The 12,064-nt window shown below is 38.5% G+C and overlaps 1 protein-coding gene across 1 annotated transcript in view; it reads right to left on the bottom strand.

Moving 5' to 3' along the window:
• Window positions 1-4,013: 4,013 nt before the first annotated feature.
• Window positions 4,014-12,064, bottom strand: part of ZNRF2 (zinc and ring finger 2) — a 24,425-nt gene continuing 16,374 nt past the window's right edge. The window contains exons 3-5 of the mRNA XM_010007604.1: window positions 6,790-6,895; window positions 5,966-6,043; window positions 4,014-4,655 (exon numbers count right to left, since the gene is read on the bottom strand). Of these exons, the coding sequence (XP_010005906.1) occupies window positions 5,986-6,043; window positions 6,790-6,895 (164 nt within the window). The 3' untranslated portion in view covers window positions 4,014-4,655; window positions 5,966-5,985. The remainder of the gene's footprint in view (window positions 4,656-5,965; window positions 6,044-6,789; window positions 6,896-12,064) is intronic.

The following is a 12,064-nucleotide window of genomic DNA, read 5'->3' as shown; positions in this document are numbered from 1 at the left end:
AGTCATAAAAGCCCCTTCACATCACAAAAGGGAGGAGCAGGAGAAAAATAAAGGTCATGAGTATCCTCCCATATCTTTATACATTACCTACACATTTTCCATTTCAAAATACTGCAGCACACTTACCCTTGAATATGAAAGTTAAATTGATTACAAATAAGACCATCTGTCTTACGCCTTACTCTTCCCAAAAATAAAATACCACAAGTTTGCAGTGTGCTTTGTATTTTTGCTTCTACTTCCCACTGAACTTGTTGTTGAATGTACATGCTGAAAGAAAGTGTTATTATACATATACTGCTTTGTAAGAGACAGGGCAATGGGTGCCCCGTGCTGACAGCAGCACAGCTCCTTTGGAATTGTACAGAGTAGGGTTATATGCAATCCAACTCATAGCCAGCTCCACTATGAACTTGCAAACCCAAGCGGCTACTCAAGATATGTAGGTATGTTGCAAGTTCAGAAAAATCTCACATTTCAAGACAGAGTTGAGTCTACTCTTCCCCTTCTGGCAAGCAGCATGCTTATGGCAGACCTGAGTATTGGAATTATTTCTCACCTTTACACACTTCGGGAAGATGTAGGTCAGATGACAGAAAATACTCTTAAACAGCACAGAATTGGCAATCTCAAGATATTTACAGGCAAAGAAGCATATCGCACCGTTAATTTAAGTTATTGCTTCTTGTGGGCAAGTGCAATATTCCTTGATTGGGGGACAGGACTTGTTTGGTGTTTATTTTCCCCTTCTGAAGCACAAAGACTCCAGATCACTGTGAGGATATTTTGAAAATGAAGGTGTTGCCTATGACTAGAGCTGCATCTACAGCATGGTCATCACCAACTGACCAATGCAGCTGGTGACAGAAAACTTACATAGGTGAGTTTCCACAGGCATTTTCAAACCCAAGCATCACTCTCATGCTCCCAGGGTCATTCTAGGCTTGGTCTACATTACAAGTTTTGATACAAGAAAACCTCCCACAGCCTTTCAGAAGAGGCTTAAGGATACCAAGAGAGCCAAACTAGGATCTAAGGCTTACCTCCTATCAGTTCCTCAAAAAATCCAAGGTATTGCTGCTCTACCATTCTGAGGGAAGCAGCAACAGATCCTTGCCTGCAAAATGACGCATCAGCGCGACTGCTCACGGCATGCTTTTCAAACACTGGTCCTCCATGTAGGACAGCAGTGATAACTGCTGGGTCTTTAAGCCAGCTACTTGCATCTGAACACAGAAAATTAAGGTTTTTGAAAAAATAGTAAATGAACTATAAAGAAGAACTACCAAAACTGAGCTTAAGTTGTAAACAGATTCATGTTTATAACATTTACCTACTTAACCCCCAAGCCAAAGACTACCCATGACCTTGGAGCACAGGACACCAAAACACTTACCTACCCAAATCACATAATTACAGGTGAGTTTCTGTAGGCATGAAGCCAACCGTCAACTTTAAATTAATGCAAATGCATAAGATTTACTTTCAGAGGACACCAGGAATTTAAACCATCGTGGGCCTGCAGGCAACACCGCTATCAGAGTATTAGAGGTGCTGTAATTCCTCCCCCCCTCACTCCCCCCCCATGATAATACAAGGCAACACAAATATTCTCAGCTAAAAAGGAATCTGTACAGGGACTGACTGTACATTCAATGTGACTACAGGATTGGAAGTGTGACAAAATGGTTCTGCTCTCACTGAAAAAGAGAACACAACAGGGCCCCATAGCTACAGGTCCAGCTGAAACCAGTGATGCAAGCCTAAAGATGTAGAAACTGCACCGGTGATTACAGCAACTATCTAGTTTGTACTCTTTTAGATTTGCAGCATAACAAAGGCATTTTACAGAGCAACTTTCAGGAGAAAATGTCATCCAGGCAAGAATTGCTCTGCAAGCAAGATAGGAGAGTTCAGTAGCATACACTGCACTTGTTCTCCAGATAGCAGCAGTTGCTCCTGTTCTTTGCCCTTTTTGATATGAATCACAGTAGCAACAGAGAGAAATATGTACTTAAACAAAAAAAAATAAAGAATTATGTATGTACAAGAAAATTGTTCAAAGAATTGTGCAACTTATTTTAACTGTTAAACCCACTAAAAATGCTGTCACTAATAAATATTCATAAACTCTTCCCTGTGCTGTGAAATTCAGAAACTACTATGATTAATTCTTGATACAAAAAGTATGCTTCTAAGCCCTGATATCTGTTCCAGTTTATTGTCTGTCTTTTTTTTTTTTTTCTGTCTTTTTTTTTTTTGAACTGTGGTACTTTATGGGAACTAATACTTATCCACAGTTTTACTTGGTGTACCCTGCCAGGAACATCCTGTGTTTTGTGGAGCCCTGGTTATACCAATATAATACAGTAAAATAATAATAAATTAAACAAATGCAGGTGTATTTAAAAAAAAAAAAGCAAACAAAAAAATCACCAAAAAACCAACCAACAAACCACACTATCAAATGCTTGTCTCCACATGAAGAGACCAAGGATTTAGATGCAAAGTACTACAAATCCTGCCATCAAAAAAACCATTCAAACCAGGAAACAAAAACTTCTGCATTTTAAAAATTAAACACAAATCCCACCTCGATATTATCTCACCCATGTAATTCCTCCCCCCCTCACTCCCCCCCCATGATAATACAAGGCAACACAAATATTCTCAGCTAAAAAGGAATCTGTACAGGGACTGACTGTACATTCAATGTGACTACAGGATTGGAAGTGTGACAAAATGGTTCTGCTCTCACTGAAAAAGAGAACACAACAGGGCCCCATAGCTACAGGTCCAGCTGAAACCAGTGATGCAAGCCTAAAGATGTAGAAACTGCACCGGTGATTACAGCAACTATCTAGTTTGTACTCTTTTAGATTTGCAGCATAACAAAGGCATTTTACAGAGCAACTTTCAGGAGAAAATGTCATCCAGGCAAGAATTGCTCTGCAAGCAAGATAGGAGAGTTCAGTAGCATACACTGCACTTGTTCTCCAGATAGCAGCAGTTGCTCCTGTTCTTTGCCCTTTTTGATATGAATCACAGTAGCAACAGAGAGAAATATGTACTTAAACAAAAAAAAATAAAGAATTATGTATGTACAAGAAAATTGTTCAAAGAATTGTGCAACTTATTTTAACTGTTAAACCCACTAAAAATGCTGTCACTAATAAATATTCATAAACTCTTCCCTGTGCTGTGAAATTCAGAAACTACTATGATTAATTCTTGATACAAAAAGTATGCTTCTAAGCCCTGATATCTGTTCCAGTTTATTGTCTGTCTTTTTTTTTTTTTTCTGTCTTTTTTTTTTTTGAACTGTGGTACTTTATGGGAACTAATACTTATCCACAGTTTTACTTGGTGTACCCTGCCAGGAACATCCTGTGTTTTGTGGAGCCCTGGTTATACCAATATAATACAGTAAAATAATAATAAATTAAACAAATGCAGGTGTATTTAAAAAAAAAAAAGCAAACAAAAAAATCACCAAAAAACCAACCAACAAACCACACTATCAAATGCTTGTCTCCACATGAAGAGACCAAGGATTTAGATGCAAAGTACTACAAATCCTGCCATCAAAAAAACCATTCAAACCAGGAAACAAAAACTTCTGCATTTTAAAAATTAAACACAAATCCCACCTCGATATTATCTCACCCATGCCTACAAAAACCTCTTGCTGTGCTCACTTTTGCAGTTACTCATTTACACCTCAGGAGGCAGCCTGGAGATGACAGTAGTACAATAAAATAATTACCTGAAACATCTTTAAAAAAATACCCGTTAAACAAATTACCTTACCTGGCAGCACTTAAAATTGGTAATTTTTCTTTTTTTTTTCTTTCCTATTTAAAAAAAAGTTGCATAGCTGTAAGATTTCGCTTTGCTGCATTTTTTTGTTTTGTTTTGTTTTTACTCACAAGCAGTAGAAGAGGAGTTTTAGTTACTTAAATAGCAATACCATGTGCAGATTTCAACAATCCCTATAGCTTGCTCAATATAAATTAGTTACCTGTCTTGGTTTTACTCTTTGGACTGCATTGTGACAAAGGTTTAGTTACAAAATGTTGAAATACAGTATTCCTATGCAGAGAAGTTTATGTTTTCTGTTCTTGGAAAAAGTGTAGAACATAAAACAGGGTGTGAATTCAGTAAATTAAGGTCACACTGTTAAGATTATATTTAGTTTGCCATTTACTCTTCTTCAGCCAACAAGAAGGCGAAAACGTTCCCGCTCAAAACCAGGGCCATCCTCCTGCAAGGATCTCAGAAAGCACGGACCAATGTCTCCGCTTCCACTTGAGGCAGAGTAGGAGACACATCCAACAACCCGCTTCCTTCACAGAACCAGAAGTTAGGCTGAAATTAGGAACTTTGGCCTTCAATATAAAATAGTCAGTAATGTCTGTGGGGAGTAGATTGTTACAGAATGTGCAGCATTTTCAAAATCCCTGTGTGTCCTTTGCATGAGTGTTTGGTATACTGAGCACAACTGGCAAGTAACCGGGTGCATCTGCGATGCTTTTTTCATGTCACTGTCCATCTTTGTCTTTTTCAGCCACAAAGAACTGCAAGTCCCAAGCCAGGCACACTGTGTTCAGCAAGGGAACCTCACATCTCCTAGATTTTCTCATCAGTGGAAGCAGCTGTTGAAAAAGCAGAAGACAAAGTACCATCATTTCAGCTCTTTCAATATATAACATGCTCAAATAGCATGAGCACAACCACCATGTTATCCTTCCCCTTTTCTATAACCCCCCAGTTATTATCTGCTCTGCTGTGAAAAAAAAGCAAATTGGATTTAACACAAGGTTATACACCCATGAGCATGTACAGAGACAAATGTGTTCATAAACAGCACACAGGTTTCTTCCACAATTCAGTTATTGGGGGAAACACAGGAAACGGGTTTGTTTATTAATTTCAGCTAACACTGCCCTGAGGTTAAAACAATTATCCCTGTAGCAAGATACTTTCCCTCAGGTTTTCTCTGCTACCTCTGCAACAATCAGAGCACTGCAATGTGACCTGCAACACAGACTCATGAAGTGAGATGAAACAAATAAACAAATAAATCCCAGTGATGAAGGATTCTGATTTTATTTATTTTTATTATTTCCATCAGAGCAACAAAACAAAGCCCTCAACTACCTGTCAGGAGTTTCAGATAACTCAATTTCTCTAAGAATTATGATGGGGGTCTCAGCAACCTGGTCTAGTGGGAGGTGTCCCTGCCCAGAACAGGAGGGGTGTGGAACTAGATGACCCTTAAGGTCCCTTCCAACTCAAAACATTGTATGATTTGATGATTATTGGTGTGTTTTGCAATGCTTAGGGGCAGTACTTTAACACAAGATAAAGTTCTTGAACTAGTCAACTAAGAGAATAAACCTATCCTTTAAACCTTTGACATTGATTGCTGATCTGAAATCATTAACACAAAACACAAGCTGGAAAAATGTGAACCTCTGTGAGATGGGATGGACAGAAACATATTACCTTTTTTAATTTATTTACACTTTTAAAACATTCTGGGAGGGATTAACATCAAAGTGGTTTTGAAAATACCTAGTTTCAACTTTTTGATATGATTCTAAAAGCTTTCTGTGAGAAATGAATGCCAGTACTCATGGAACAATCCAAAATTATGCAATGTATTATTTTAATTTTGTTTCATTTCCATGGAAAAAATACTCTTCAAAATGCTAAAGCTTTTTGGCACTGGCCTGCCACTTTCCAGTACTGAAACTGGAATACGTAACTTCAGAACATCCCATAGAAGGATGTAGAAACCTTTCACAAATTGCAATATATATCAAAACTTACTGATTAATATTGCAGTTCTGAGATATGGTAGCAAATTCTCAAATTTAAAAAAAAAAAATAGCATAAAGAGTTATTTCAGATAATCAAGATATTTATTGTTGAAACATACGCATCTAAAAATAAATATTACCTAAAACCATGAATCTTGTCTTAATCTGATGGATGTTCAGGGCAAGATCTATTTACTTCAAACCATTCATCTATGCAGCTGTTGGATGCAAGACAAAAGTGAAAACAATTGACATTAATATATATATGAATATAATTTTTTTACTCAATTTCAATTAATAGTAGGGTTTTAGATTATACAAAGAACTATATGTATATACACACATTTCAACACTCATTGAATATTTAATAACCCCAAATCACAGTAATATGTTTATATTAAACACTGTTGAACAGCTAAATATCTTAAGCATTACAATTTTCTAAGGAAGCATTTTACAAAAAACTATCCAGCTTTTATACACAGGTTACTTCACTACCAACATTATCATCTCACTTGTATCATTCACTGACACTTCCTGCACTTAGAGACACTTTTAAAAATTTAGACAAAAAAGGTTTAAAAAGTGTTTCCCTTTTCCCCTCCCCAGCCTATTAGCATTTGACACAACTTTTACCATGTAGGTAAAGGCAGCCTAAGATCCCTAGGCTATGATGTCCACTCCTTCCCAAGACAGGTAATGTCACCTTTTTTTTTCCTGTGGGCTTTTCATGCAAGCATGAGAAGACAGTAACAGAGAAAACTGACTTCAAATACATCAGTGGAGAGGCAGAAAGATGTAATTTTAAAAGTACCTTTAGGGTTGCTGCTATTGCTGTTTCTTTGTTGCTCTACTCTTAAATGGAAAGTGACTAAGTTTTAGTGGTCCTTTAAACACACCTTAGAGGAGCTACCCAATAAATGCAAACTTCTGGAATGGTATACTCATCCTGAGGAATACTTGCCCTTTATGATATATGCAGAGGCAAGGCAGCCGTGCTATAGTATCTCCTTGCTGCAGCTCTTCCAGGCATATTGCACACTCCCCAGCATCTTTACTCAGCACATCCTCTGAAGAAAGAGCACAAAAACAGTAAAAAAAATATATAATCAAAACAGCTTTTATTCAGAACATCAAGGATGGCTACAGAAAACAATTCTTGTCCTGCAGAAAACCCTATTGAGGTGAGGATCAGTGACACACCAGCTGACTGAAGATTCCTGATGGGAGATATCTTAACAGCTCAAATTAAAATATGGTTATGATTAAATTTCTTTCCTAAACACAGCTGTCACCCAACATTAATCCTGTAGAAAGACACCCATATGGAAAAGAGGGGCAGTCATAATCAAGAGCCAGTACCCTTGGGAGTTTATACTCTCTCAGCAGATCCATACCCCACCACACAGGCTGCTCTGATCTGACCTGGGAAACCTGTGCTCTGAACCACACAGTAGCTGCAGCCACCACATACAGTGCTGCTGACCCCAAGAGCTAAGCACTGGAGAAATTTGGTTCTATACACACATGGTACATAATGCCTCCTGGGCTTTGAGGATTCACGTTGGGTGGGTTTTTCCTAACTCTTACCTTTTTTTTTTTTTCTTCAGACAGGACAATGCAGGTAATTAACTAGGTAAAATAACTTCTTAACTTCTAAACACTTAGCCTATCATTTGCTTTTTCTACTCTCCCACTCATCTCTCTTCCATACATCTGGCTTTCTTTTACTAGCCTTTCTGGTACTCATCTTTAACACCTTCAAGCTCCTCTTCTCACCATGTCAACATGTTCTATCACATCCCATCCGCATTTTCCTAAATGTAAAGTATGCAACCATTAGCAACAGGAGTGAGAGCTTTCCATCAGGCAAAGATGACTGCTGTATAGCTCCAATGACTAAATTCTTCAGTTCAGTTTTCAGGTACAACTGAGAAATCACCAGTTCTACGTTATTCTCTCCAGTGGCTCCAATACTTATCACTATAGCACTCCCAACTCACAAAGTAAAAAGCAGACAACAAAAAAAACTACATTGCAGCAAAAACTGAATGAAATTAGGTCTACCTTGTTTCCCTTAAGATAACAGCAAGCTGTCTTGCAGGTGTTTGGGTTTCTAAAGGAGTGTTAATTTCAGTTTCTGCTACATTCATTGGTTATGCTAAAAATACTGTATCTTCATGAGGAAGATGTGTGCAGTATATATAATTAGGTGAAGTGTTATGAAGAAAAATACTCAAAACAAATTAATAAACAATACACACCTACCACAACAAACAAAATAAAATAGGGACTTTACACATGGCAATATTATTGGTAGGCACTGCATTAAGGAATTGCTTCTGTTGTTTTATCAGAAGCTGTAAGCTTCCAATAACATCAGAGGTACTCGAGAGAAAGCAATTTAAAACAATAAAAACGATCTTCAGAGCTCCTACCTGTTGTCACAAAACCCTGACACTAAGAACTTGCCCAGAAGAGGGTGCTAAGGAGAAATACTTCCGTGTGTTTGATTTTCTTAATGAAAAGATACTTCAGGATTTGACACCAGGAAGCAGACTCTCCAGACAGCACTGTCCTGCTTCAGAGTTACTAATCTTTGCCTGAGGCTCAGACTCTACCTCCTAGACAATCTCTTTACACAAGTACTTTGCCAAAACTCCTGTGAGCAGATCTCACTCTCTTCCCACAGTTAGGTTGCAGGAAGAAGTGTAATTGTAATTTGAGCATGTATCCTATACACAGAGCATACTTAATGGAAGTAATTTTTCCCACAGAGCCACTTTATCAGATCAAAATCTGGTACCCAAACCAAAATGATGCTTAGATACCTCCAATGAATTAATTGCCAGCCTCTCACCCTCAGCACTCTCAAGAGGGAAGCGTTTAGTCCAGTTTCGATGACAAAAATTAAAAAACTGTCCAATAAAAATATAATTTACAAAAGAAAACATGCCTGTGAAGTGCTTTCACATCATTCTCTATTGTGCATGTCTGGGTTATCGTGCACTCCCCAGACTGTACAACTCTTGGGTCTGAACTCCTGCTGAGCAATTTAACAAGTTTCTGCACCTTTTGGCTCACATTAGGGCAAGACGCCAATCTAAACATTTGTATCTCTCACCAGCCCTGGCGTAAGTGTCTGAGACTCCTTTTCTTCCCCCAGTGCTCCAGCACTATCCTCAGCTACCATTAGGTTCCCTTTTGCCAGTACTGGCCCTACTACACAAGCCCTGAGCAAACAGCTTGCTGCCCTCTCTGGCATGCTCTGGCTTTGCCTAATTGTGCCAGAGGGAGCTGGTGTGAAGGCTGAGGATGGCTGGCATGGATGGGGCCTCAGAAACACAGTGGAGCTCTGCCAGCCCTGCAGAGGAGATTTTGTTAACAGGTTTCAGTGCTCTTCTTCCACTAAAATAATGAGAAGATGGCATTCCCCACTCCTTGTGTTAACCTTGTGAATCCTACCCAGCCTTCATGCAAGGCTAAATACTGAAGGAATTGGTACAAAATACTCAGCTGCTAGAAATGCCCACGTGCAACTTTTGCCCACGTTTGCACTGATGCAAACCCATGTAATTATATTCATAATTGATTACACTTGTAGAGTGACAACAGCAAAATCAAATCCTTCACAGACCTATGACACTTTGGGTCTGACTCCCTTCTGATTATTTTAGGTGATTCAGATAATCAATCCCAAGAAAAAGGAGTGAAAAAAACCTGTTAGATCTGGATCCAGTAAGAATTTGTTCTGTAATTGTTTCATACAGCACTCTCCTGTACCAACACTGGCTTATACCAGATTGAAGTCAGTTTAAGGGCCATTTAACACTGATATTTAAATATATGTTAAAGAACAATGTGTAAATAATCTTGCTTAGAATCACTGCAGTCTGAATTTATTTATTTATTTTGTTTCTATATTTTCCTGCAGTGGAATGATTCAGCAAATACAAATCATTCTTTTTATCTTTTTTTTTTTTTCCCCCATACAAAAAAAGAACAGTTTGAGATCTCATCAATGTTATGATTAAAACATTTATGAGTGTGTTACCTAAATGGAAGTGGGAAGAGGAAATAAGCAGAGGCCACATTTTTCCATTTCACCCACACGTGAGTACATACACAAACACTCAACACACCCCCACATCCATCTGCCTTGCACCAAATAGGAGGTAAACACTCCTCCACCTTCCCAGCTATCTGAACAAGTACTCACTAGTCAAAGACCGATGTCAGAGATGAAATATTGTAGTGTTCTATTTCCCTCCTGTGTCTGCTGATGTGCTTCTTTCTCCTATTCTCTACCCCTGGTTAATCTACTGTTTTAACTTCCAGTTGTTGGCAATTTTTCCTCTTAAAATTCTGCTTTCATCTTTACTGAAAAATAATTTCTACTCTACTCCTGTATTTCTAGCAAAATAGGTAGTACTGAACTAAAATACAATTATCCAGGCAATTGCACCTAGTTTACCAATTAATTATTTATTTTTTGAGAACTTTCTAAAAATGTATCCAACAACTATCAAAGCCATCAGCTTAGTCATGGCTAAAATTATATGCAATGCCTGAAACAGTCTGAAATGAAATAGTCTGTCTTTAAACCGAGGACTGCAAAAGCACATGCAGTACATACCTTATGGATTAAGTCACTAAGATCTATGCTATTGCTTTTTGGTTTTCTTTTTAAAAGACAGATACAGCCCTAGGCTCAGGAAACCCCAAGTCAAAAACCATAGAGACTGTGAAAGCATTTGGGGAGATACAACCTTATAGCTGCAGTCATTTTATTTCTCTCTAGGCATTCACTGGAAACAGAACACCAAGTTAGAAAGACCTTTGAACTAAGCCAGTATGACAATTTTTTTAAATACCTGTATTTTTTTCTCAAATGTAAAAGCTACATGTGGAAGCTGCCACAGCAGCTAGCTTAACAGTGAGGAATGACAGAGAAGTGCACCCTTTCAGGAATATGACCGAAACTTACTGGAACATTCCTTCTGAACAGTATCTTATCAGCACTAAAACTGATAAAACAAGAGCCGTAAGAGATTAAAAAATACCAATGAAACTTCACTAAATAGTACCTGTTATCATACATCTGTTATTAATTCATTTTTGTTGCTAATTACTAAAAACTCTCTCAGTTAAGTACTAGAGACTTGCTTTGCTTGGTTTTAATCAGAGTACATGAAGCTATAGACAGCAAGAAACCAACATACTTCCTCACACATGTAGCATGAATTTGTCCACATTGCAGAATTCATTCAACACTTTTACTGATCTTGCCATCTGGGACAATTAAAAGTTTTCCTTTACACTGTTACAAAAACCAGTAGACTAGAAGGACCTGCAATTCCCACAGTAACTATTAGGTAGCCAGCAACTATGTGTGTTTATGACTAGTATACTCTTATCAAATGTTATTGACTTGATTTACTAAATCCTTCCAGCTTCTTCCATGACTGTTTTTCTCCCTCCCCATTCCTTTTCAGCTATTTCCTACTATGTTTTCCTTCTCTTCACACCCATTTTCCCTGAAATATCATTCTCTCTAGACCTTCTTTTTCTTCCACTCCACCTACTCCCATAATCTCGTTTACCGTTACAATGCAGACACTGGAGAAAGGAGGAAGAGATTAACATTATTAGCCACCACCTGATATAAATAATATGGACGGCCTTCTTATTTGGAGTTAATATCCTTGGGAGAAGTAGACAATGGAATGGAATGAAAAGGGACTGTTATGCTGTGTGCGCTTCTCTAATTTAGCTCAGTCACCATCTTTGCAAGCTGCTACTGGCTGCAAGCAAAAGCTCTCTTTCTTAGTCCACGCTAAGGACTAGGAGAGCAAGCACTTTGTTTAGCATTCTACCTGTTCTTCAGCATTCTGGCTGCCACAAGAGGAACATCCTTGTTTCATCATGCTCCAGCTGGGGATCACTCCTGGATGAGCAGGTCAGCCCTCCGCTGCTGCTCAAGACTTGAGGCAGAAAGACATTATGAAGGAGAGCTGATTGTCTAGTGCTCAGGCCCTCAACAGCAGGAGAAAGATCATTCAATTGTCCCTGCAGAAGATCCTTATTTTGCAACTCAGAGCATTCCAAGCTACTGGGTCAGTCAGCAGACTGAGCAAGGCAGAGCTAAAGCCAGTACCTTGGTTGACCGATGGAGACTGCACCCTCACAGCCAGAAGATAAACTGGCACAGCCCTCAGCAGCTTCTTACTGAGTGGTTT

This window comes from Chaetura pelagica, unplaced genomic scaffold (genome assembly GCF_000747805.2).
Source record: "Chaetura pelagica isolate M959 unplaced genomic scaffold, ChaPel_1.0 scaffold10, whole genome shotgun sequence".
In the NCBI taxonomy this organism is placed as follows: domain Eukaryota; kingdom Metazoa; phylum Chordata; class Aves; order Apodiformes; family Apodidae; genus Chaetura; species Chaetura pelagica.
The sequence above is the reverse complement of the archived record's forward strand: the minus strand, read 5'-3'. Positions and strand labels throughout refer to the sequence as shown.